Source organism: Pelodiscus sinensis, unplaced genomic scaffold (genome assembly GCF_049634645.1).
Source record: "Pelodiscus sinensis isolate JC-2024 unplaced genomic scaffold, ASM4963464v1 ctg95, whole genome shotgun sequence".
In the NCBI taxonomy this organism is placed as follows: domain Eukaryota; kingdom Metazoa; phylum Chordata; order Testudines; family Trionychidae; genus Pelodiscus; species Pelodiscus sinensis.
The window spans coordinates 20,001-45,757 of NW_027465954.1; the positions used below are offsets into that span (position 1 = coordinate 20,001).

The window sequence follows — 25,757 nt, forward strand, 5'->3', positions numbered from 1 at the left end:
CCTTTAAGCCCAGCCCTCAGCTAGCCTGAGGCAGCAGCTCCATGCTCTAAGTCCTAACCTGATGCCCTGCCGGCTCTGGTTCCTGCCAGCCTTAACTTCGGTTCAGGGTCCACTCAATGTGGACATGCTAGTTCGAATTAGCAAAATGCTAATTCAAACTAGTTTTTAGGTCTAGATGCACTAGTTCGAATTAGCTTAGTTCGAATTAACTGATTCGAATTAAGTTAGTTCGAATTAGTGCTGTAGTGTAGACATACCCACAGGGATAAAAAACAGCAAAAGGAAATAAAATGCAAATTGTGAGTGCTAAGGGAACTATACATTTGTAGTTCCCGTGGTGTGGGCCCATAGCATCTACCTGATCATTATGTTATTTTTGCATTGCATCTTTCCTCAAGGTCTCAGCAAGCTGCCAGAGATGCCACCCCCTGGAAGTGCCCTTTTGGTTCTGCTCTTGAGTGCTGCCATTCTGCCACTCTCAGGCTCCTATGTTCTGGTTCACCAAACTAGCTCAGGAGGCCAGTGCCAAGATGCTTGTGAGAATCGTGGTTATGATTACATCTGGTGCAAGCAGATAGGCGGCAACAAGAAGAAATGCGACTACTAATGGGACAAGTTTGCAGATGACACTAAGCTAGGAGGAGAGGTAAATACGCTTGAGGGCAGAGATAGGGTCCAAAGTGACTTAGACAAATTGAAGGATTGGGCCACAGGAAATCTAATGAGGTTCAACAAGGACAAGTGCAGAGTCCTGCAATTGGGACAGAAGACTCCCAAGCATTGTTACAGGCTGGGGACCAACCAGCTAAGTAGCAGTTCTGCAGAAAAGGTCCTGAGGGTTACAGTGGATGAGAAGCTGGATATGAGTCAACAGTGTGCCCTTGTAGCCAAGAAGGCTAATGGCATATTAGGTTGCATTAGGAGGAGCATTGCCAGCAGATCCAGAGATGTCAGTATTCCCCTTTATTTGGCTCAGGTGAGGCCACATCTGGAGTATTGTGTCCAGCGGAGGGCAACCAAAATGATTAGGGGGCTGGAGTGCATGACCTATGAGGAGAGACTGAGGAAGTTGGGTCTATTTAGTCTGCAGAAGCAAAGAGTGAGGGGGGATTTGAGAGCAGCCTTCAACTTCCAGAAGGGAGCTTCCAAAGAGGATGGAGAGAGGCTGTTCTCAGCAGTGACAGATGGCAGAACAAGGAGCAATGGTCTCAAGTTGTGGTGGGAGAGGTCCAGGCTGGATATTAGGAAAAACTATTTCACTAGGAGGGTGGTGAAGCACTGGAATGGGTTACCTAGGGAAGTAGTGGAGTCTCCATCCCTAGAGGTGTGTAAGTCACCAGGCGCCAGGGTTCAGGTAGTCATCGAGGTTCAAGCCAGTCCCCCAGCTCCGGCAAGCTCTCAGGCAGGGGCGGCCCTAGACTAGCTGCCAGCAACTGGCGCCCTAGGTGAACCATGCAGTCGGCACCACACACCCCCAAATCCCAAGGGCAGATATCACCTGAGGGTTTTGGTTCTGTGCTGGGGAGAGGGGGGCTGGGGATGGAGTTCTGTGGCTGGGGGCCAAGGGGCTGGGGGCCAAGGGGCTGGGGATGGAGTTCTGTGGCTGGGAGCCAGGGGTTTGGGGGCTGGGGATGAAGTTCTGTGGCTGGTGACCAAGGGGCTGGGGATGGAGTTCTGTGGCTGGGGGCCAGGGAGTTAGGGGGTTGGGGATGGAGTTGGAGTTCTGGGGCTGGGGGCTGGAGTTCTGGGGCTGGTGGCCAAGAGGCTGGGGGCCAGGGGCCTGGAATTTGGCGGCCAGGGAGAGGGGAGGGTGCCAGTGGGGGGAGAGAGTCCCCTGTACCCGCCTCCTCCCAAGATCCCCCCCCAGAGGGAAGCCGGCGTGCACCTCTCCCGGGGCACCCCCTCTGCTCCCGCGGCGCAGGGGAAACCCTCTGCGTTCCTCCTCCCCTGGGGCCAACCCTCCCCTCCCGTGGCACAAGGGACCCCCCCGCATTTCTCCTCCCCCAGGGCCAACCTCCCCCCCCGTGTTTCTCCTCCCCCGGGGCCAACCCCCCCGCGTTTCTCCTCCCCCGGGGCCAAGCCTCCCCTCCCGTGGCACAAGGGACCCCCCGCGTTTCTCCTCCCCCAGGGCCAACCTCCCCCCCGTGTTTCTCCTCCCCCGGGGCCGACCCCCCCATGTTTCTCCTCTCCCAGGGTCGACCCCCCCCCCCCCCACGGTGCAGGGGAACCCTTCCTCCCCAGTGCACTGCCTCTCCCAGGACTTACCACCCCCGGCCACAGGGAAGCCGTGCTCCAGGTAAGGCACTGGAAAGAGAATGGGAAATGGAAGGAGCACGGTTTGGAATTTGGTGCCCCATGCAACTTGGCGCCCTAGGCGGCTGCCAAGTTTGCCTTTAGGCACGGGCCATCCCTGCTCTCAGGGTCTCCGGGAATCAGCAGGTACCCGAGCTCAGGCAAGACCTCAGGGTTCCTGAGTGTCCGCAGGCATCGGGGTTCAAGTCAGTCCCTCGGCTCCGGCAAATCCTCTGGGTGTCCGCAGGCCTTGGGGCTCGAGCAGGACCTCTGTCTCAGGCAGGTCCTCAGACTCACTAGGCATCAGCAGAGCCCCGGGTTTCTCTGAGTCAGAGGGTAGCTCTGCTGGTCGGCTTGGCCAGGCCTCAGCGGCCCTGGCAGGGAACTCTTTGCTGGCCTTGGGGGAGGCAGCTGTGGGAGGCCCAGGCCAGGTCCCAGCCCCCAGGTCAGGGAACTCTGGGCAGGCCTCTGCCTCCTCCAGAGGCTGGACCCAGAGTGAGCCCTCAGCCAGGCTTTTTATAGTCCTAGCCATGCCCCTTGGCTTCCAGTCAGGTGACGGGGCAGGGATAGGCTGCGCCCAAAATGGCTTCTGGAGGGGTATTTTCTCCCCTCTGGTAGTGAGGGATGTCTCCACCCCACTACATCCCCCAGGGTTTCAAATAGACTCCACTACATCCCCCCTTAGGGTATGTCTACACTACAAAGTTAGTTCGAACTAACGGATGTTAGTTCGAACTAACTTTCATAGGCACTACACTAGCGCTCCGTTAGTTAGAATTTAATTCGAACTAACGGAGCGCTTAGTTCGAACTAGGTAATCCTCATTCCACGAGGATTAAGCCTAGTTCGAACTAGCTAGTTCAAATTAAGGGGTGTGTAGCCCCTTATTTCGAACTAGTGGGAGGCTAGCCCTCCCCAGGTTTCCCTGGTGGCCACTCTGGCCAACACCAGGGAAACTCGTCTGCCCCCCCCCCCCGGCCCCAGACCCCTTAAAGGGGCACAGGCAGGCAACGGTGCCCGTGCCAGGTGCAAGCCTGCCAGCACCCAGCCAGCAGATCCTGCACCTGGCACGGATCGAGCCACCCACCCGATGCCCCCCAGCCCTCCCCCTCTTCCCGGGACCAGGCTGGCGGCTCCCGGGAGCTTGCCCGGGACCGCAAGAGGCGGGCACCCGCCTGGGCTAGTGCAGACATCGTGGACCTCGTCCATGATCTCCGCACTAGGCACAGGAAAGTGGCCGACTTGGGCAGGATAGCTGCCAGCCTGGCCACCTAGGAGCAGGTGTGCAAGAGAATCAAGGGTGTCCACTGAGACCCCCGACCCTGAGCCCTGAGCTTAGAATGGCCGTCCTGGGTCAGACCAAAGGTCCATCTAGCCCAGTAGCCTATCTGCCGACAGCGGCCAACCCTAGGGACCCTAGAGGGGATGGACTGAAGACAGTGACCAAGCCATTTGTCTCATGCCATCCCTCTCCAGCCTTCCACAAACTTTGGGCAGGGACACCACTCCTACCCCCTGGCTAAAACCCTAACTCCATGGACCCAACCTCCATCACTTGATCTCACTTCCCTTTAAACACTGTTATAGTTCTAGCTAATTCGAACTAGCTTTTAGTTCTAGATGCGTTAGTTCAAATTAGCTTAGTTCGAATTAACTAATTCGAACTAAGTTAGTTCGAATTAGCGCTGTAGTGTAGACATACCCTTAGTCTTGTGAAAGTAGAAAGAATTATACTATAAGAGAAAGATAAATTATGCTGCAATAATTGAATAAGTTGAAGGAATACTGTTTGTCTCTGAACAGGAAGAAGAAAAGTATGTTAATGTTGTTTGTAGGAATGCAGATTACAAAGTGCTAGCCAGAGTTAATAGGAAAAGGAACATTAGGTGTTAGGAAGAAACAATTAAGCTAACCAAGCAATTGGACAGGAGATTGCTGTGTGCGTGATGTGGAAATGAAGAATACTTGAGTAGCCTCACACTAATTATGTGAAGTTTTGCCCCCCTTTTAATCCTATTAATTTTGGCTTTCTTTTGACTGTATAAATCAAGAGGTTTGAACCTTGTATGGTGCTCACATTTTCTCCATGCATTTTAGCAAAGCTTTGCTGAATAAACAGAGCAGTCTGCCAAATCTGTGAGTCCTGTCTGACTTTGACAGTCTCCTCTTTTCTGAACTGCAAAGTTCAAGTCTTGTTAATCTCTCTTCAATCTATTGCATCTGCAGTAGACTTTTCCACCTCTGTTACAAGTCTGTATTGGTCACTTTGCAATTGGGGCTACGTCTACACTGGCATGATTTTGCACAAGAACTCTTTTGCGGACGAGTTCTTGTGCAAAAACTCTTCCAGAAGAGAGCGTCTACACTGGCATGTGCCTTTGCGCAAGAGATGTGCTTTTGCACAAGAGCATCCGTGCCAGAGTAGGCACTTTCTTGCGCAACAAATTCATGTTGCCTGTCTACACTGGCCTCTTGCGCAAGAAGGCTGTGTCTACATTGGCACCCTTTTCCGGAAAAGGGATGCTAATGAGACAATTCGGAATTGCAAATGCCGCGGGGGATTTAAATATCCCCCGTGGCATTTGCATGAACATGGCTGCCGCTTTTTTCCGGCTCGGGGCTTTGCCGGAGAAAAGCACCAGTCTAGACGGGATCTTTCGGAAAATAAAGCCTTTTCCAGAAGATCCCTTATTCCTCTTAAAATCAGGAATAAGGGATCTTCCAGAAAAGGCATTATTTTCTGAAAGATCCCGTCTAGACTGGCGCTTTTCTCCGGCAAAGCCCCGAGCCGGAAAAAAGTGGCAGCCAGGTTCATGCAAATGCCGCGGGGGATATTTAAATCCCCCGTGGCATTTGCAATTCCTACTTGTCTCATTAGCATCCCTGTTCTGGAAAAGGGTGCCAATGTAGACACAGCCGAACAGTTGCGCAAGAGGGATTATTCCTGAGCAGGAGCATCATAGTTCTTGCGCAAGAAACACTGATTTCACACATTAGAACATCAGTGTTCTTGTGCAAGAACTCCCCGCCAGTGTAGACAGGCAGCATGTTTTTGCGCAAAAGCGGCTGTGTTGGCGCAAGATTGCGCCAATGTAGACACAGCCTTGGGCTGTATCTAGACTGGCCAGCTTTTCCAGAAAATCAGCCGCTTTTCCGGAAAAACTTGCCAGCTGTCTACACTGGCTGCTTGAATTTCCACAAAAGCACTGACTTCCTACTGTAAGAAATCAGTGCTTCTTGCGGAAATACTATTTTGCTCTCGTTCAGGCAAAAGTCCCTTTTGGGCAAAGCTTTTGCGCAAAAGGGCCAGTGTAGACAGCTCAGATTTGTTTTCTGCAAAAAAAGCCCCAATCACGAAAATGGCGATCGGAGCTTTTTTGCGGAAAAGCATCCGTGCCAATCTAGACGCTCTGTTCTGAAAATGCTTTTAACGGAAAACTTTTCCATTAAAAGCATTTCCAGAAAATCATGCCAGTCTAGATGTAGCCTCACTCTTTTCTTTCTTGCATTAAGAAACCCTTTAGATTACAGATGATAAAGGACTGATACAGCAAGCGTTTATGGGTAAGATCTGAGGTATAAATTGCCCTGGAAATGTGGCAGGTCCTTTGGGATTGGAAGAACATATTTGGATTTGGTGAGACTGGTTTTCAGAACCTCTCAACTATGTAAGGAGTGATACTGGTTGTGGCACAGGAGAAAGCTAAACGGATTGCTTGTGTGACTTCTTGCTGACCAATATGGCAAATAGAAATGACCTCTTTGGCTACATCTACACTGCACCTCTCTTACACAAAAGCCTATGCAAATGAAGCATGGATTAGCATATTGCCATGCTTCATTTTCATAATTAATCACTGGCCATTTTTGCGCAAAAGCCTCTTGCCCCAAACCTGCCCCTAATTAATTATGCAAATGAAGCATGGCAATTTGCTAATTCATGGTTCATTTGCATAGACTTTTGCATAAGAGAGGTGCAATACTAGTTTGGTGTGCCTTATAATGGAGGATCCCCAGTCATGGGCTGTAAGTAGCCCTATCTTTAAACAATTTGCCCTGATTTGACCCTCTCAGAAGTGCCCCCAGAAACATGTGCTATTACAGGGATGAAATGCTTCCTGCTTTTCACATGTTGAGCAAAACTCTGGTCTTTGGCTTAAGTTTGATGCACGCAAAGAGGAAACACCTGAGATCAAGAAAGGGAATTGAAACTTAGGATATGGCACTTTTTATTTTTACACAAGTTAATTTGTGTATGATTTAGCAGAGCAGAAACAAATAGCAAGGACAGTGTTGGCAGAGAAAACAGAAACAAGGATTTCTGTGTACATCTGCAAAATGGAAGGTTGAGCTTGCAGGCATTGTTGGAGGCTGGGAGCTGGTTCTTTTCATTATACTAATGGAACAAGGTATGGGTTAAGTAGTAAGGGTAGGGTTGGATTACAGGCAAGGATCTCGGCTAGGTTTAGGTTGGAGTTTCATAGACTTTAAGGTAAAAGCGAGCATCTAGTCTAACTTCTTGAATAACCACAGACAATTCCCTTTCATCCAGTTAGATAAGAAGCAAATTGGAGTCAGACTGTGTCAGAGCAAAGGTCCCTCTCACTCAGTATTCTGTCTTCCGACAGTGGCCAATGCCAGGTGCCCCAGTAGGGTTGCAACCTGGTGACAACTTTTGATGAGGACGATGAACAAAGGCTGGAGGAGGGGCTGTCTGTAGAGGAGATGGGATGCTGTGCGTGTGTGTGTGAGATTCTTGCTGGCTTTGGGGCGCAGAGATGGGGGGCAAGGCCCGGGCTCTGAGCCCCCTCTCCCCAAGATATGTTGTACTGACTGCTCATGGTTCCTGTGCTATATAGTCTCTTCTATGCTGCATCTCTGTGAACTAATAACCCTTCTGTTCTACCTGCCATCTGAGAATCACAGCTCATACCTCGGTGATATTGGTGGCAGTAGTGGGATGTACTGAATCTAGGGTTGCGAGATGGTTTCAGAAAAACTACTGACAAAAAGGACCCCAAGAGTTGTTATGCAAACCCCCCCCCCCAAAACAAAACAGTGTGGCCCCTTTAAGAAACCTGTAACTTGTCTTTTTGGCCCTAAAAGGCTGCTGGTGGCCGCTTGCCATCTTGCCTCCCTGCATGGGGCCAAATAGTTCCCCTGTGGAATCTGGTAAGCACTAGGGTTGCCAAGCTGCTGCCATTTTGAGCTGGACAGCCCAGGATTTTTGCCTCCTGGTTGGGAAAAAAATCAGAAAGTACTGGACATTTTAGGTGTCCAGTATTTTCTGAATTTTTTTTACTGGAGCGGAGGCGAAAATACTGACCTGTCTGGTTCAATACCGGACACCTGGCAACCCTAACTGAATCCCATGGACGGAGCTTGCAATAGTTAGTGACTGAGACAAAGTAGGAAGAAGGGGGGCTTGCAAGAGCCAGGCATGCTATGAAATGGACTTATGGACACGAATATACATAACTTAAAGGTGCTTTGAGCAAATTATTTTGTGTAACTCACCAAGCTTCATGTCACGATCCGCTGGTTCTGTTTATCTTCCTTTGATGTGTGTATCATTTGTGTGTAAAGTTAGGCATATGGCGTGGGGAATACTTTCTGGCTGTGTCTAGACTGCATCCCTTTTTCGTAAAAGGGATGCAGATTAGACATATCGCGATTGCAAATGAAGCCGGGATTTAAATCTCCCCCGCTTCATTAGCATAAAAATGGCTGCCGCTTTTTTCCGGCTCGGAGCTTTGCTGGAAAAAAGTGCCAGTCTAGACGCGGATCTTTCGGAAAATAAAGCCCTTTCCAAAAGATCCCTTATTTTAAGAAGCTTCCCTCTGTGGCTGGTATAGGGGACTCCCTGCCCCCGAACCTTGTTCCCTCTCCCCTGCCCCCAACCTGTCCCCCGCCCTCCTGCACCCCTGTTCCCTTTCCCCTGCCCCCCCACTGCAGAAACCTGCCCCCCTCTGCGGACACCTGCCCCCCCAGCACCCTACCTCCCCTGCAGAAACCAGTTCCCTCTGGCACCCTGTCTTCTACTGCAGAAACTAGTCCCCCTGCTCCCCTCTGCAGAAACCAGTCCCCACCAGCATCCTGTCCCCTACTGCAGAAACCTGTCCCCCTGCCTTCCCTACTACAGAAACCTGTCCCCCTGCTCCCCTCTGCAGAAACCTGTCCCCCACCAGCACCCTGTCCCTGCTGCAGAAACCTGTCCTTCTGGCACCCTGCCCCCTCTCCCCTGCCCTCACTGGCACCCTGTTCCTGCCCCAGAACCCACTAGCACCCCTCCCCAGTACTGTGTCCCCTGCTCCGGACTGACTTTTCTATGGGTCAGTGACCCCTGATTCAAGGCAGGTTCCCTGCCATTCTCATAAATAAAGACAATGAAGAAATGTTTTGTGTGTGACATAATATTTTATTTAAAAACGAAGCCTGGTCAACAAACCCTCAATTGGGGCCAAGCCCCCATCTGGCCACAACCACTCCTGCATTCCCCCTTCCCCAGACCCTAGATCTGAGCCTATCAAACACTGGAACCCCCTGCCCTGAGCCCCTCACATACGCCAATCGAAATTCCTGCACCCTCACATCCACAAGCCTGTGGCTTGCTTAGTACTGTTGGAGACTTCTAACCTAAACGGCTTCAGTTTGTTGTCTGACCGCAGAGACAGGCAACACCAGCAAGGTCTAATCACAAAGCTTTTTATTGAAGAGTGCACACGACAATAGAGAGCAGCCTGTCTCTCCGAGAACCAACCCCCGATTTCTATAGCAAGTGGGGTTATATAGATAGTTTCGTCATGTCATCGACTATTCACTTAAGCAACCCCCCCCCTTTGTTAGTTAGAAACTTCTAGCATGGATGCATACCTTGCCAACTGTACACGGTGGCCTTGATACATCAGCAACTTTCTTATTAAGACAGAAGGCAAGTACCAGCCAACGAGGAGACAGGGAGTTTTCTTATCAATTCCTTAAGCAAGCTGTTCAGTTCAGCAAGTACAAAAATGCAGCTGTTCGCTTATCTCATTCCCTTGCTCAACTCATGTCTCAATTTTTGTTCAGGGACTACCCAGAACCCTTTGCTGGACTCTTCTTGGTCTGTCTTAGCATAACCGCCCTAGGCCCAATTTTCTGTGACCTAACAGTACCCCAACACTACCCGGCCTGGAGCTCCCTCCCCGAGCCAGTGTTTCCTTCTCCACCTCCTCCTGCATCCAGATTTCCTCCCAAAGCTTGCACCTCTCACCCCTTCCCACACCCAAATCCCTCATTCCCACCCCGGAGCCTACACATCCTGTCTCAACCCAGCGAGGGTCCAGCTAGGCTGCAGGAGTTTTTCAGGATTCTGGAGATAGCCCAGAAAAACTCTTCTGCATCCAAGGTTGCATTTGTTCTTCGACGTTTTCTAGTGCAAGAGCAAACATGCTCTTTCGGTCACCCCTATATTCCTCTTTCCACGAGGAATAAGGGGGCTTCCAAAAGAAGGGGTTTTTTTCTGACATTTGGTCCAATCTAGACAGGCCAAAAGTTGGAAAAACCTCTTCCTACAGAAGACTTTTTTTTATAAAAAGCAGCAGTATAAGGATTGGAGATAGCAAGTGATGGAGAGGAAGAGAATAGAGAGGGCGGGGCTTCAAGGAAGGGGTTGGGTTTCAAGAAAGGGCGGGGCAGTAGATCTTGGCTTGGTCTGTCATTTAAAAAGTGATCTTGGGAGTTAAAAGGTTGGCGACCACTGACTAGAGGATTGGTTGGAAGGTCCTACAGTACCCTGGTCATTACTTGTAGCCAGAACTGATGAGGGGCACTCAGCCTTGATCCAGGGGAGAGCACCTGGCAGGGGGAGCAGGGCCCTATGCCAGCAGACAAGGGGCTCCAGGGGGCTGCGCTCAGCTGGGCTGGTACCCCAGACACAGGTAGTGAGAGGGAACAGGCCCCATCTCTTCCCCGGCCAGTGAATTCCAGGCTGTTGCAGACAGATCCCTCCTTGAAAAAGCTCATGCTTGGTGCCCATGCTCAGTGCAGCTCAGCCCCTGGGGGGAGGCTGCCAGGAGAGGTTCCTGTGGGAGAGGGGATTCCTGTACCAGGAATGGCTCCGCCCAGGGGAAATGGAGTCATGTGGGGTCCGGTGGCAGCTGGTGGTTCCCCAAAAGTACCACTGCAGACTGCTGTACCTGGCCCATGACGTCTCGTTCTCAGGACACCAGGGCTACATCATACTGCAAGCCTCTTTCAGAAAAGCAAATGCAAATGGAGCGCTCATTTGCATATGCAATGCTCTCATTTTTATTTCCTCTTCCTTTCCTTTTTGCACAAGAGGTTTTTTTGCGCAAAAAAGCGCCATCTACACAGCACTTTTTTGCACAAAAATCTCTTGTGCAAAAGGGAAAGGAAAAGGAAATGCAAATGATAGCACTGTATATGCAAATGAGTGCTCCATTTGCTCTTCCACAAGAGACTTGCAGTATAGACATAGCCCAGGGGATAGAGCGCACCAGGCAGAGGCTGCGCCAGAACTTTTACTGGCCTGGGGGTCTTTGCTGCTGTGCATAGGTTCTACCGGTTCTGTGTCTCCTGTCAGATAGTGGAGAGGGCCCAGGACAAGAAGAAAGCTGCCTTGAGGCCTCTGCCCATGATAAAGGAGCCTTTCTAGAAGGTGGCAATGGATATTGTGGGACCCCTCAGAGAAGGGGTAAGGTGACCCAGTAAGTAAGGTGACCCAGTCAGAGAAGAAATACATCCTGGTAGTGATGGATTTCATTACTTACTAGCCCAAGGCTGTGGCTCTGTCCTCTATCTAGGCAGACACTGTGCCCAATGTGCTGCTGACCATTTAAAGTAGGGTGGGATTCCCCAAGGAGTCCTCACAGACCAGGGTCCAACTCCATGTTTGGCCTGCTCTGGTGCTTCTGGGAGAAGTGTAGTGTCTGTCAATGGGCTGGTAAGGAGGTTCAATGCGACACTAAAGCAGACGCTAAAGACCTTTATGCACCAACACCCACAGGACTGGGACAAGTACTTACCCCATCTGCTGTTTACATACAGAGAGGTGCCCCCAAAAATCCCCAGGGTTCTCCCCATTTGAGCTATTGTATAGGAGGAGAATGAGGGGTGGATTTGCTAAGAGATGAGTGAGAGGGAAAGGCCTCCCCTGATGGGGAATTGGTGGTGGAGTGTGTACTGGCTTTCACTGAAGAACCTAGGCAGAGCCCAAAGGAAGCAGAAAGTCTGGTATGGCTACAATGCATGAGCTTGCACTATGCCACTGGGGACCAAGTGATGGTTCTTATTTCTGTGCACATAAACAAGATACACACAGCCTGGGACAGCCCCTTTAAGGTCATCAAGCAGCTGAATTAGGTGAACTATGTGGTGGAGCTGTCCAATCAGGCGCACAACCAGCAGGTGCATCATGTTAATATGATGAAACTGTACTGAGGTGGGGAGAATTTGGTGCAGGCCATATGTGGGCAGTCGGAGGGGCAGGGAGATGACAGGAGATGACTCCTTGCTGGAATCTATCCCCCTCTCTGACCAGTTAACACCTGCCCAGCAGACAGGTTTCTCTGCCAACTCTCTCCTTGCTCTTTGTCTCTGCCCTGCAAAAACACACACAAATGAACAATACTGGTGGGCAAATGAAAGTGCCATATCCTCAGTTTCACTTCCCCTTCCTTGTTCTTGGGCGTTTCCTGTTAGCTTGCTCCAAATTCAGGTCAAAGACCAAGCTTTCGTTCAGCATATAAACACCAAGAAGTATTTCACCCCAGTGCCGCTCCCTGGGATTTGAGATACAGCTGGGACATCACAAATAGAGACACTCAGATGAGAGAAGGTGAGTAAGCATCTGAAATACAATTTGTAGAGGGACTTGAGGTCATAGAGTGATAGGGTTAGAAGAGGCCTCAGGAGATCATTGAGTCCAACTAAAAGCAGGGCCAACCCTAACTAAATCATCCCAGCCAGGGCTTTTGTCAAACTGGGATTTAAAAACCTCTAGGGATGAAGATTCTAAGATCTCCCTAGATCAGTGTTTCCCAATTTTATTTGTCCATGGAACCCTTTTCAGCTTTTCAAAATTTCAAGGAACCTCTAGGTTTGTCAAAAAAAAAAAAAAAAAAAAAAAAAAGGGAGGTGGGGGGAGAGGGACCCACCAATTCATGAAAATCCTCACCAATGCATGAAAATCACATTCCTTCCCCAAGACCTCCCACCCCTTCCTTGAGGCCTCATCCTCTCTGTTCCCCTCCTCTCCATCACTTGCTATCCCCAACCCTTATACACTCTCAGGGTATGTCTACACTACAAAGTTAATTCGCACTAACAGCCGTTAGTTCGAATTAACTTTCATAGGCGCTACACAGGCAAACTTAATTTGAACTAGCAGAGCGCTTAATTCGAACGAGGTAAACCTCATTCCACGAGGACTAACACCTAGTTCGAATTAAGTAGTTTGAATTAAGGGCTGTGTAGCCACTTAATTCGAACTAGTGGGAGGCTAGCCCTCCTCAGCTTGCCCTGGTGGCCACTCTGGGCACCACCAGGGAAACTCTTCTGCCCCCCTCCCGGCCCCGGAGCCCTTAAAGGGGCACGGGCTGGCTACAGTGCCTGTGCCAGGTGCAAGCCGGCCAGCACCCAGCCAGCAGACCCTGCACCTGGCACGGCACGAGCCAGCCACCCGCTGCCACCCAACCCTCCGCCTCTTCCCGGGACCAGGCTGGCGGCTCCCAGGAGCCTGCCAGGTCCACAAGAGGCGGGCGCCCACCTGGTCTAGTGCGGACATCGTGGACCTCATCCACGACCTCTGCACTAGGCACAGAAAACTGGCCGTCTAGGGTAGGATAGCTGCCAGCCTGGCCACCCAGGAGCAGGAGTGCATGAAAATCAAGGTGGTCCAGTGAGACCCCCGACCCTGAGTCCTGAGCTTAGAATGGCCGTACTGGGTCAGACCAAAGGTCCATCTAGCCCAGTAGCCTGTCTTCCGACGGCGGCCAACACTAGGGGGATGGAGGGGATGGACCGAAGACAATGACCAAGCCATTTGTCTCGTGCCATCCATCTCCAGCCTGCCACAGAGGCCAGGGACACCATTTCTACCCCCTGGCTAATAGCACTCCATGGACCCAACCTCCATGACTTTATCTCACTTCTCTTTAAACTCTGTTCTAGTTCTAGCCTTCACAGCCTCCTGCAGCAAGGAGTTCCACAGGTTCACAGAATCATAGACTAATAGGACTGGAAGGGACCTCAAGAGGTCATCGAGTCCAGCCCCCCGCCCTCAAGGCAGGACCAAGCTCCGTCTACACCATCCCTGACAGATGTCTATCTAATTTGTTCTTAAATATCTCCAGAGAGGGAGATTCCACCACCTCCCTTGGCAATTTATTCCAATATTTGACCACCCTGACAGTTAGGAATTTTTTCCTAATGTCCAATCTAAACCTCCCCTGCTGCACTTTAAGCCCATTACTCCTTGTCCTGTCCTCAGAAACCAAGAGGAACACATTTTCTCCTTCCTCCTTGTGACACCCTTTTCGATATTTGAAAACCGCTATCATGTCCCCCCTTAATCTTCTTTTTTCCAAACTAAACAAGCCCAGTTCATGAAGCCTGGCTTCATAGGTCATGTTCTCTAGGCCTTTAATCATTCTTGTCGCTCTTCTCTGTACCCTTTCCAATTTCTCCACATCTTTCTTGAAATGTGGCACCCAGAACTGGACACAGTACTCCAGCTGAGGCCTAACTAGTGCAGAGTAGAGCGGCAGAATGACTTCACGAGTTTTGCTTACAACACACCTGTTGATACAACCTAGAATCATATTTGCTTTTTTTGCAACAGCATCACACTGTTGACTCATATTCAACTTGTGGTCCACTATGACCCCTAGATTCCTTTCCGCCATGCTCCTTCCTAGACAGTAGCTTCCCATCTTGTATGTATGGAACTGATTGTTCCTTCCTAAGTGGAGCACTTTGCATTTCTCTTTATTAAACCTCATCCTGTTTACCTCTGACCATTTCTCTAACTTGCTAAGGTCATTTTGAATTATGTCCCTATCCTCCAAAGAAGTTGCAACCCCACCCAGTTTGGTATGATCTGCAAACTTAATAAGCGTACTCTCTATCCCAATATCTACATCATTGATGAAGATATTGAACAGTACGGGTCCCAAAACAGACCCTTGAGGAACTCCACTTGTTATCCCTTTCCAGCAGGATTTAGAACCGTTAACTATTGCTTTGTTGACTATTTGCTTTGTGAAGAAGAACTTTCTGTTATTAGTTTGAAGCCTGCTACCCATTCATTTCATTTGGTGTCCTCTAGTCCTTCTATTATGGGAACTAATGAAGAACTTTTCTTTATGCACCCTCTCCACACCACTCATGCTTTTATAGACCTATATCATATCCCCCCTCAGTCTCCTCTTTTCTAAGCTGAGAAGTCCCAGTCTTCATATGGGACCTGTTCCAAACCCCTGATCATTTTAGTTGCCCTCCCCTCTCCCACCTCCTTTTCCCAGTTTCCCCGAGTTTTGTTCAATAAAGAGAGTTTCTATTTTTGAACACACATGTCCTTTATTTTGTACATCAGGAAGGGGGGGCTAGGGAGGGGTAAGTGGAAGGAGGTGAGGGAGGAATGGGGTACGAGCCCCCGATGGGGAGGACTGGGGTGGCTCTGCGGGCTCCTCGGGGTGGAAGCTCTCCTGCAGTCCCCTGATTGACCCCCCCCTCCCCGGATGGCAGCCTGCGGCAAGTGCAGCCAGGCTGATGGCCGAGTGCTGTGATGTGCCGAGTATGGGCACTCAGGGCACTCCAAGCCAGGACTGCTTTGCTGTCCCTCATCGAGTTAGACAAGTGAGCAGGGAACCCCTGAGAACTGTCTGTCCAGAGTGGGGGGGTCGGGTCCCTTTAAGCACAGCCCTCGGCTAGCCTGAGACAGCAGCTCCACGCTCTAAGTCCTAATCTGATGCCCTGCCGGTACTGCTTCCGGCCATCCTTAACCCCGGTTCAGAGTCCACTCAATGTGGACATGCTAGTTCGAATTAGCAAAACGCTAATTCGAACTAGTTTTTAGGTCTAGATGCACTAGTTCAAATTAGCTTAGTTCGAATTAGTGCTGTAGTGTACACATACCCTCTGTGTGTCATATTGGCTTGCACAAATAGCCAACACAGTAAACTCCAAGAGAGCCCCCAAAGACCACAAAATCAGATAAGGATTGAAGATGCCAACCAGGTTTATTGATAGCCAGATTTTTTGTTAAGCAAAGTACAGTAATAGTTGTCAGTAGACTCTACCAAATTACTATGCATATGTAACTCCTGACAATGGACCAACTCAGTCAACCAACCAACTCATGGCTGGACAAAGACAACTCTTTGTGGTACATTTTTATACACAGGTACAAACAAGTTGCACATCACTCCTGGACTGTGTCTACACTGGGCCACTTATTCCAGAAAAGCAGCTGCTTTTCCGAAATAAGCTGCAAGCTGTCTACACTGGCCCCTTGAATTTCCGGAAAAGCAGTAACGATTTACTGTAAGAAATCAGCTGCTTCTCCGGAAAAACTATGATGCTCCCGCTCAGGCAAAAGTCCTTTTTCCGGAAAACTGTTCCGGAAAAGGGCCAGTGTAGACAGCACAGTAGTCTTTTCTGCAAAAAAGCCCTTTTCCGGAAAAGCGTCCGTGGCCAATGTAGACGCGCTTTTCCGGAAAAGAGCCCCGAGCGTCATTTTCGCAATCGGGGCTTTTTTCCGGAAAAGACTACTGGGCTGTCTACACTGGCCCTTTTCCAGAACAGTGTTCCGGAATAAGGACTTATGCCCGAGCGGGAGCAGAATAGTTTTTCCGGAATAGCGGCTGATTTTGTACAGTAGAGCATCGTTGCTTTTCCGGAAATTCAAGGGCCAGTGTAGACAGCTCGCAGCTTATTCCGGAAAAGTGGCTGATTTTCCGGAATAAGAGGCCCAGTGTAGACGCACCCATGGTGTGGGCCCGTAGCATCTACCTGATCATTATGTTATTTTTGCATTGCATCTTTCCTCAAGGTCTCAGCAAGCTGCCAGAGATGCCGCCCCCTGGAAGTGCCCTGTTGGTTCTGCTCTTGAGTGCTGCCATTCTGCCACTCTCAGGCTCCTATGTTCTAATTCACCAAACTAGCTCAGGAGGCCAGTGCCAAGATGCTTGTGAGAATCGTGGTTATGATTACACCTGGTGCAAGCAGATAGGCGGCAACAAGAAGAAATGGGACTACTGCTCCTTAGAGCCAGGTTTGGATGCCTTTGGCAAACAGTGTGCAACTGCCTGCGAGCTCTGGGGAGCTGATTACAACAGCTGCTATTTCAAGAATGGTAAATGGGGCTACTGTGGACTGTTTACCAGATTTTATCATGCCAGGTATTCCCAAAGCAACAAGCTGTGTGTCACCCAGTGCCGAGCAACCCAGGGCATTTTCCAATGCAATACACTTGAGGGCATCGAACCCTGTGCCCCCTATCCTGATGTGACCACCAGAGGCCTTCCCTGCCACAGCAACTACCGATGTGCCCACTATGGGCACAGTGAATACCGGTGCCACACTGGTGAAGAAGACGAGAGCTGGGGATACTGTGGGAAGAAGAGCCTGGATGAATGTGTGTGGATTGCCCACCAGACCAATGCTTCACAGGCAGAGTTCTGCATACTTAGCTATGGCCAAGGAGGACAGCAGATCACTTTCCGCAGAGAGAGGCAACACAACTTGGTTCATCCTGCCACAGAGGAGTTCCAAAATGCCACCTACCTTATTGACAGCATTACCTCCAGCACCAGCATCCCTGACCCTTGGGTCCTGGGCTCAGTGCGTCTACAGAAGCTGGAAGGAATCTTTTGTAAGGGCATCAACTACACTAACCTGGAGGTGCAAATAAGCAAATCCACACAGTTATATTTGCCCATCGCTCGAGTCCTCTTCCCAAAGACCCTGGAGGCTGATGAATTCCTGCGCTTAGCGCTGTACACTAGTCTCCACAGTGCCTTTTACCCGCCTGCTTACGTCATTGTACTAACTCTTCGTGACCCAATGTTGTGCTCCATTAACACCAGCGACACGCAAAACTCATCCTACAGGCTCCATGCTTGACACTGTCTATTTTGTGTTGCTGACTTCCCACATGATCACCACTCATTCAGATACTGCACTATCACCTCTTATCATCTCTCTGTAAAGAGGGAGCAGAAAAAGCTCAAAATTATTCATGGTGTGCTGAACAGTGAATCAAATACTGATGATTCCGAAACTGCATTCAGAGAGCTGCCTATTGGTAGTAGTTCACTTTTCACAGTCCTTCATGCAGGGTTGTACTATACTGAATCTGCTTGTCCACTAGTTGTATTAGCCTCTCTCCATATGAGCTTGTATTTGTGAAGTAATTATAATCTCCCCTTGGCATACGAGACACATTTCAAATAAAGGAAAAAAAATCTGTGATTGTTTACTGTAATTACCTATTTACATGCAGACAGGCCTGGTGATGGGGGGCAGTTTGTGCTTTGAAGGGGCCCTGGGCTCCCACTTGCTGCTACTGTGGCAGTGCCCAGAACCCTGAACCCTTTGAATCACTGCTGGAGTGCCATGCACTTTGTGCAGTTATGAAGGCTGGGGTGGGCAAGAGACACGTGCCACGTTCTGGGTGGCATGGAGGGCTGGCTGCCCTGGGCTAGCCTTTGTCCCTGCCCATTCTGGGAGCACGGCACCAGCCTCCCCACCTTGCCCAGGGGCGTGCAGAGGCTATTGGCTCCCCTGAATGCAGACAGAGTTGCCAGATGGTTTAACAAAAAATACCAAACACTCCCCCCCCGCCCCACACACACACACACACACACACACACACACAAACACCGGGGAAAAATTCTGTTGAGGAAAAAAAAAGGGGGAGACCAAAGTTGTTAAGCAAACAAAAAAAAGGGGGGGGAGGAGCCAAAGTTATTAAGCAAAAGGTGCACCACTCCCTTCAGTTTGGGACCATACACTAACCCACAATGCACCCACCACTCCCCGAGCCAGGCCTTCCACAGCATCCCCCATCCCAATGCACTCATCCCTGCCTCACACCCAGTCCCCCCCCAGTGTTCCCCCATCCCAATGTACTCATCCCTGCCTCACATCCAGTCTCCCCTAGTGCCCCCCCATCCCAGTGCACTCCCCCAGAGCTAGGCATCCCCAGCGTTGGGAGCCCCCGCCCCAATCATATCTCCCTCTGCCCCCCCGGAGAGCCAGGCACTGCAGGAATGGGAGGGCCAGGTAAGTTAATCTTACTTTTAAAGTGGCTGCTCCTACAATACGTGCACGCAGCAGGCAGCCCCTGTGCAAGCCTGGGATCCTGCTGGACACACACATCCTGCCACAAGGAGATGCCGGCCAGATGCCCTTCCATTGGCATTAATGAGCATGAGGGCAAGCCCGAATCGAAAAACTGGACTCAGCCCATATGAAATCCTGACAGGGCGCCTGATGCAATTACCAGCAGCGCCCCCGCTGACCCTTGCAAAGATGGACATTCATTTAATGGATGATATCATGCTTAAGTATTGCCAGACATTAATGAAGTGTGTTAGGTCCTTTTATTCACAGGTAAAAGAAGAGTTACCCAAAGACCCTGAGCAACCGTGCCATCTGTTGGAACCCGGTGACTGGGTCTACATAAAGGTCCATCAGCGAAAGACTGCTCTAGCCCCATACTGGAAAGGCCCTTACCAGGTCCTGCTAACCACCAACACCGCTGTGAAGTGCCAAGGGCTGCCTACCTGGACCCATGCTTCTCACTATAAAAGGACCCCTCCACCTCGAGATGACTCGACTTCGACTACTGATGGGTTTGTCCCTCTTTCTGGTCCTGTTCCTTCTCCTGCTGAATAGCAGAAAACGAGGGCAAGGTGAAGTGCTAGTAACCTCTCCCTTGCCCACTAACAGAACTACTATACCTCTGGTATATGCCAGAAGGACCAAAATGTTACAGGGTGATGTGCTAGCAACCTCTCTCCTGCATGATGCTGAATTGCTACTATTTCAAGAAAGAAGAAGAAAAATTAGCTCCCCTGACACTGCCAGGCTACGTCTACACTGGCCCCTCTTCTGGAAGGGGCATGTAAATTTCACGAGTCGTCGTAGGGAAATCCGCGGGGGATTTAAATATCCCCCGCGGCATTTAAATAAAAATGTCCGCCGCTTTTTTCCGGCTTTTAAAAAAGCCGGAAAAGAGCGTCTAGACTGGCCCCGATCCTCCGGAAAAAGTGCCCTTTTCCGGAGGGTCTTCCATGTAGGAATAAGACCCTCCGGAAAAGGGCACTTTTTCCGGAGGATCGGGGCCAGTCTAGACGCTCTTTTCCGGCTTTTTTAAAAGCCGGAAAAAAGCGGCGGACATTTTTATTTAAATGCCGCGGGGGATATTTAAATCCCCCGCGGATTTCCCTACGACGACTCGTGAAATTTACATGCCCCTTCCGGAAGAGGGGCCAGTGTAGACGTAGCCCCACAGTCCAGAACTTTTTAACAACAAAGGACATTAAGAACTGGCCCTGGTGGAAAAGGAGGAGCATTATACACTGGCAAGGAGGGACTTGTGGGACCCGCAGTTGGGAGTGTGGTGTTGAGTGGTTTGGTAGGTTTCTTCCAGGAGCTGCGATCTGTGCTTATGGGCAAATACCAGCAGAATGTACTGCACTCCCCAATTGTCTTTCAGACCAAAAACACCTTGATGCCACTGTCCTTACTATCTCCTCCACCTCCACTGCCATTCCGGTAACATCCCCAAATACTGATGATACTATGTATTTGTCAGCCAACGGTCAGGGCAGTGAGTGGTGTGTGTGTGTGCTATACACCCGAGACTTCAACTGCTGAGACCGGGGTCCCTTGCAGTGGGCAACCTGGAGGAGGTTGACGGGCGCCCCAATAAGTTTACAGGGAAAGCTTATTACACTTCAGATTTTAGCTGCTAGAATCCGTGATTCCTTCGCAGCGGGCAGCCTGGGGGAGGCTGAGAAGTGCCCCAACGGATCTGCCACCTGGGAGTGACACAAATCCAAACACTCAAGCTCTCCCTATATCTGTCCCTTAAGACCGGCTGAAGTTCTTTTAAATTGTGCCTGGTTCTGTTACAGCAACTGAAGGAGTCAGGTTAAAGCTTAAACAGTTACAGGTTTATTGAGGAAGCTTATAAATCATATGGTTGCAATGGCTATTGTTCTATTTCTTAACTGGTGGCAAATATATATGTATATATATATAGATCTTAAAAAAATGGTTACAAAGAAAATAAAGACAGAAAATAGAGAATAATGGTACCAAATGACAGCTTAATCTTTAAAGAGCTCTATTCTATGCATGCACTAAAACAAAAGGACACATACGGGTACAATTTTTACCCCCTTCTGCGTCGCTCAGTCCCAGCGTGTCGGGCCAGGATCGGTCCCTCAATTCCTCGGAAAGACGAAAATACGAGGGGGCGTCCCTGGGGACCTCGGGAGGTCAAACACCTACCCTGACCAGCAGGCAGATGGTAGATTGACACTCAGAGTGAGGCTATGTCTAGACTGCAGGCTTCTTTCGAAAGAGGCTCTTTCGAAAGATGCTTTCGAAAGAGCCTCTTTCGAAAGATCGCGTCTAGACTGCAGGCGGATCTTTCGATAGAGGAAATCCGCTTTTTCGAAAGAGAGCACCCAGCGAGTCTGGATGCTCTCTTTCGAAGACGGCCTCTTTACATTGAAGAACGCCTTCTTTCGAAAGAGGAACTTTCGAAAGAAGGCGTTCTTCCTCGTGAAACGAGGTTTACCGCCATCGAAAGAAAAGCCGCGTTCTTTCGAAATAATTTCGAAAGAACGCGGCTTGAGTCTGGACGCAGGGGAAGTTTTTTTGGGAAAAGGCTACTTTTCCCGAAAAAACCCCTGAGTCTGGACACGGCCTGAGTGTGCTTCTGGATGCATCTTTATACCCGTGGGGTCACGTATTTCTCTTTCTTATCTGTGATGCCAAATGGTGCTGGTCTGTCTTTTGTGACACCAGTTCTTACAAGGAAGTTGTGAACTTAATTTACACTTGTAAGAGAGAGTTGAGAGGATTAAATTGGAAGTACTGGGCATTCTTTTCTCAGTGGGGGATTCCTCTCCTAGGGACGGCTGTGTGTGTTCGTATCAACATGGGTGCCAGCCGGGCACTTCTTGCAGCCTCGCGCTCAGCTTATTGCCTTAATCGTTCTCTCCTCATATCCATGTTTTCAGCTTACTCAGAGTCAGAGAAAACTCGCATATCCTGATCTCGCATCAAAGCAGATCAAAGCTTAATGGCTATGCTGATTTTCCTTATTGTTCCTTCTCTGCCCTGTATACAGACATCTCAGAGGGCAAGCAAGATTGATGGGGGGGGGGTCTGTCTGGCTACAGTAGTCTGATGAAATCCAATGGCCAAGGCCTTCACATCTGAGTGACTTAGCTAAGTATTGTCTTGAAAATCTATTTTTCAAGGTTCTAAATTTTTCATTTGAGCGAACAATTGAATGGAAGTCAGATGGATCAGTAGAAATAGGGGTTTATGATATTACTGTACATGAACATGAGCCATAAAATTCTAGCATTGAGGTTAGGGGGTTTTCTGATGGGGTTGACATGATGGCCATCACCGGAGTTTGTAGTTTGTTGACGGGAAGGGGGCCCTATTGTTATTTGGTTACCCAATTAGCAAATGGCCAAATTCAGACTCAGAGAATGTGTTTGCCTAATGGAAATGTTACCTGTACTAAGATAATTCCCCTAACTAATAATCTTACCTATGCTATATTGCAATATACGCCTTCTTATGCTATTGATATTAGTGTTGCTCAAAATTATATTAGAGTTTTTAATCAACAGATGTGGTACGATACTGTGTCTAAAATAGATGATGAGTTAGGATATCGATGGACCATAGTTAATGCCACACTAGGGACTGTAAAATTTACACTGCCTTTGCCCAGCTTTCAGGTTACCTCTTTGTATCCTAACTGTTCTAAGGGGGCTGCCATTCGGTTAGCACAACAGAGGGCTTGGGTTTCCACTAGGAGGAAAAGGGACTTGGGAGACCGCCTGTGGGATGGTTCCAATAGTGCAGCAGCAGTGTGGAACATATACAGGGGCCAACAACATGAGGAAAGGCTGGGACAGATAGAGGAAGCCACTAGGCTTATTACTGGAGCACAGCTAACCCAAGTTCAGGCTGGAATTGGTGAATTGCATGTTATCTCCGCCCTCAGCTCAATGACCCAGGACTTGCTGACAAAGATGATATTGGATATCACTGAGGCAGAGAAGGTATTGCAGTGGGATCTGGCTTGTTCAGAAATTCAGGATTTCTTGAATGACCAGCTGATGGCCATCCGGAGTGATCTTGAACATCAGACCTGGCCCACTGCCCTTGCAAATGCCTCGGGGATACCGTCAGAACTGTGGCCATGGAGACATACTTGGGAGATTTTCAGGGTGCAGATGCAGGCACTCACAGTGCTCCTTCCAAGCATACAGGCCGGTTCCGTTGGGAGGATGCGTGTGGGACTGGGTGATTCACCGAGACATCTGGGAAATTAAACCACCTGGTGCGCCCAGCCGTTTCATAGTCAGTGCTACTGGAATAACACCTGATATTTGAATAGGGATAGGAAATCAATGGATGCTTTGGCCTTTAGAACCACCACAGCTTCAGTGCATACGAAAGCTGAGACCAGGGGAAGTTGTAACTGTGCATGACAGCATTTGTTGGGAAGGTATGGGACAAGGATACACCCTAACAGGACATTTGCTCTTTCGGGCCAATGATAGCTGCGTACATGTTAACACCACCACCTTACAAGACATGCACTTTCATCTCACCACTGTTATGGGAAATCATGTCATTTATTGGCCCGCAGACAAGGTCCTATGAACAACCCTTAGATTCCAAATACCCCTTGATTGGACTACCCTAGTACCTGACCGATTCCAAAATGTACTTTCACTTATACCAGAGGTCCAGAAAATCTCTGAATTACAGGGTCAAATTCACATTCTCCAAAATACCTATCAAATAGAGGCACATACTTTCCACACAGTCTATAGAACATCCCTCCTGTGTAATAATTATGATGTATCATGTTATGTAACTAAGGCTATGCAGCAACCCCATTATAGAATTATTGCGGGGATATTAATGATTGTATTGCTTTTGCTTATTATAGGATTATTTTATTGTTAGTATGGAGGATGTACTAATGGAAATAGTTTTCATGTTCATATTAATCATGTATTACCATTACAACCAATCCATACCTGTGAGGTCAATCCTCTCGATGTTAAAACAGAAATACAATGTTTAATGAATATAGAGATTTGAAGGAGTAGTTGTGCCTAGAGCACAAAAGGGGGGAGTGTGGAAGCAGGACTAAGGGAGAGAGGATTTGGGTGGCCATTTCAGGGTTTGTCAGTAGCAGAGCAAGAGTCTGGTTCACTCTGACTCCTGCTAACGCGAGAGCTAGAAAAGACGCTGCTTTCGCCTCTCTGCCTCGCTCTCCAAGATAAGAGTGGAATGCTGACCTCAGTGAGAACCTTGGGTCTGGCCACAAAAACTCATCACCTATTAAACCATCTTGTTAGTCTTTAAAGTGCTACATAGTCCTGTTTTTTGTTGGAGATAAGACAGTGTCTGATGGGAACTGAGTGGGCAGGGAAGTAATTGTTTAATGTTATATGTAACAGAAAGGTATATATATTGGTTTTTAATTGGTTTGCATTTGAAGATCCACTTATGCTGTCTTCCCTTGCAATATTGCTAGAATAAACTGCCTTTGGCAACTTGTTGCTTAAACACAACGCAGAGCGAAGGCTCGTTATCTTCCACACTATTGTTTCAACTAAATTGACCGGTACTGACATTACTGATCTCTAATTGCTGGGACTGCCTCTAGAGCCCTTTTAAAATATTGGCGTTACATTGGCTATATTCTAGTCACTGGGTACAGAAGCTGATTTAAAGGATAGGTTACAAACCATAGTTAATAGTTCCGCAATTTTACATCTGAGTTCTTTCAGGACCCTTGGATGAATACCATTCGGTCCCGGAGATTTGTTAACATTAAGTTTTTCTATTTGTTCCAAAACCTCCTCTAATGACACTTCAATCTGGGACAGTTCCTCAGATTCATCACCCACAAAGGATGGTGCAGATTTGGGAATCTCCCTAACGTCCTCAGCCGTGAAGACTGAAGCAAAGAAATCATTTAGTTTCTCTGCAATTACTTTATCGTCTTTAAGTGCTCCTTTTGTAGCTTGATCATTCAGGGGCTCCACTGGCTGTTTAGCAGGTTTCCTGGTTCTGATATACTTAAAAAACATTTTGCTACTACTTTCTGAGTTTTTGACTAGCTGTTCTTCAAACTCCTTTTTGGCTTTTCTTATTACATTTTTACACTTAATTTGGCAGTTTTTATGCTCGTTTCTATTTTCCTCACTAAGACATGACTTCCATTTTTTAAAAGATGCCTTTTTATCTCTCACTGCTTCCTTTACATGGTTGTGAAACCACAGTGGCTCTTTTTTAGTTCTTTTACTGTGTTTTTTAATTTGGGGTATACATTTAAGTTGGGCCTCTATTATGGTGTCTTTGAAAAGTTTCCATGCAGCTTGCAGGTATTTTACTTTAGTCACTGCACCTTTTAATTTCTGTTTAACTAACCTCCTCATTTTTGCATAGTTCCCCTTTCTGAAATTAAATGGCATAGTGTTGGGCTGCTGAGGTGTTCTTCCCACCCTCTGGAGGAGGGTTCCAACTATGGGAAGGTTGTTATCTTCTCAGGAGGGCCCTTAGGTGTCTAAGGCCAATACACACTTAGAGTGAGTCACATATAACACAATACAAACATGCAGAAACACAATGTTACAAAGTAGACAGTACCCCCACTAAGTCACAGCTACTCAAAAGAGAGATCTTGTGGCATTATGGATAGTTCTCAGAAAACACCCACTCAAAGTGCAGCAGCAGTCAAAAGAGCAAACAGAACTCATTAAGAAAGAGATTGAAAATTAGGCAGAGAATATCTTAGTGCCTTCATATAAATCTATGGTATGCCTACATCTTGAATACTGTGAGAAAATGTAGTTGACTCATGTAAAAAAAGATACCTTGGCATTGAAAAAAATTCAGAAAAGGCCAAGAAAAATAATTAAGGGTTTGGAATGGCTGCCATGAGCAGAGAGATTAATAAAACTGGAACTTTTCAGCTTGGAAAAGAGACAACTAAGGGAGGGGGGGCGGTATATGATAGAAGTCTCTAAAATCTTTACTGATGTGGAGAAAGTGAATAAAGAAGAGTTACTTATTCCCTTCCATACACAAGAATCAGGGTTCACCAAATGAAATTAATAGCAGATTTAAAACAAAAGGAAATACTTACGCACATTAAACTGACAGACAACCTGTGA

General features: G+C 48.6%; 1 protein-coding gene across 1 annotated transcript; it reads left to right on the plus strand.

Moving 5' to 3' along the window:
• The first annotated feature begins 11,990 nt into the window (after positions 1–11,990).
• LOC102462198 (uncharacterized) lies at positions 11,991–17,764 on the plus strand. Its single transcript, XM_006128577.4, has 2 exons — positions 11,991–12,130; positions 16,346–17,764. The coding sequence occupies exons 1-2, from the start codon at positions 12,121–12,123 to the stop codon at positions 17,416–17,418; spliced, it is 1,083 nt and encodes a 360-aa protein (XP_006128639.1). The 5' UTR covers positions 11,991–12,120; the 3' UTR covers positions 17,419–17,764.
• The last annotated feature ends 7,993 nt before the right edge of the window (positions 17,765–25,757 follow it).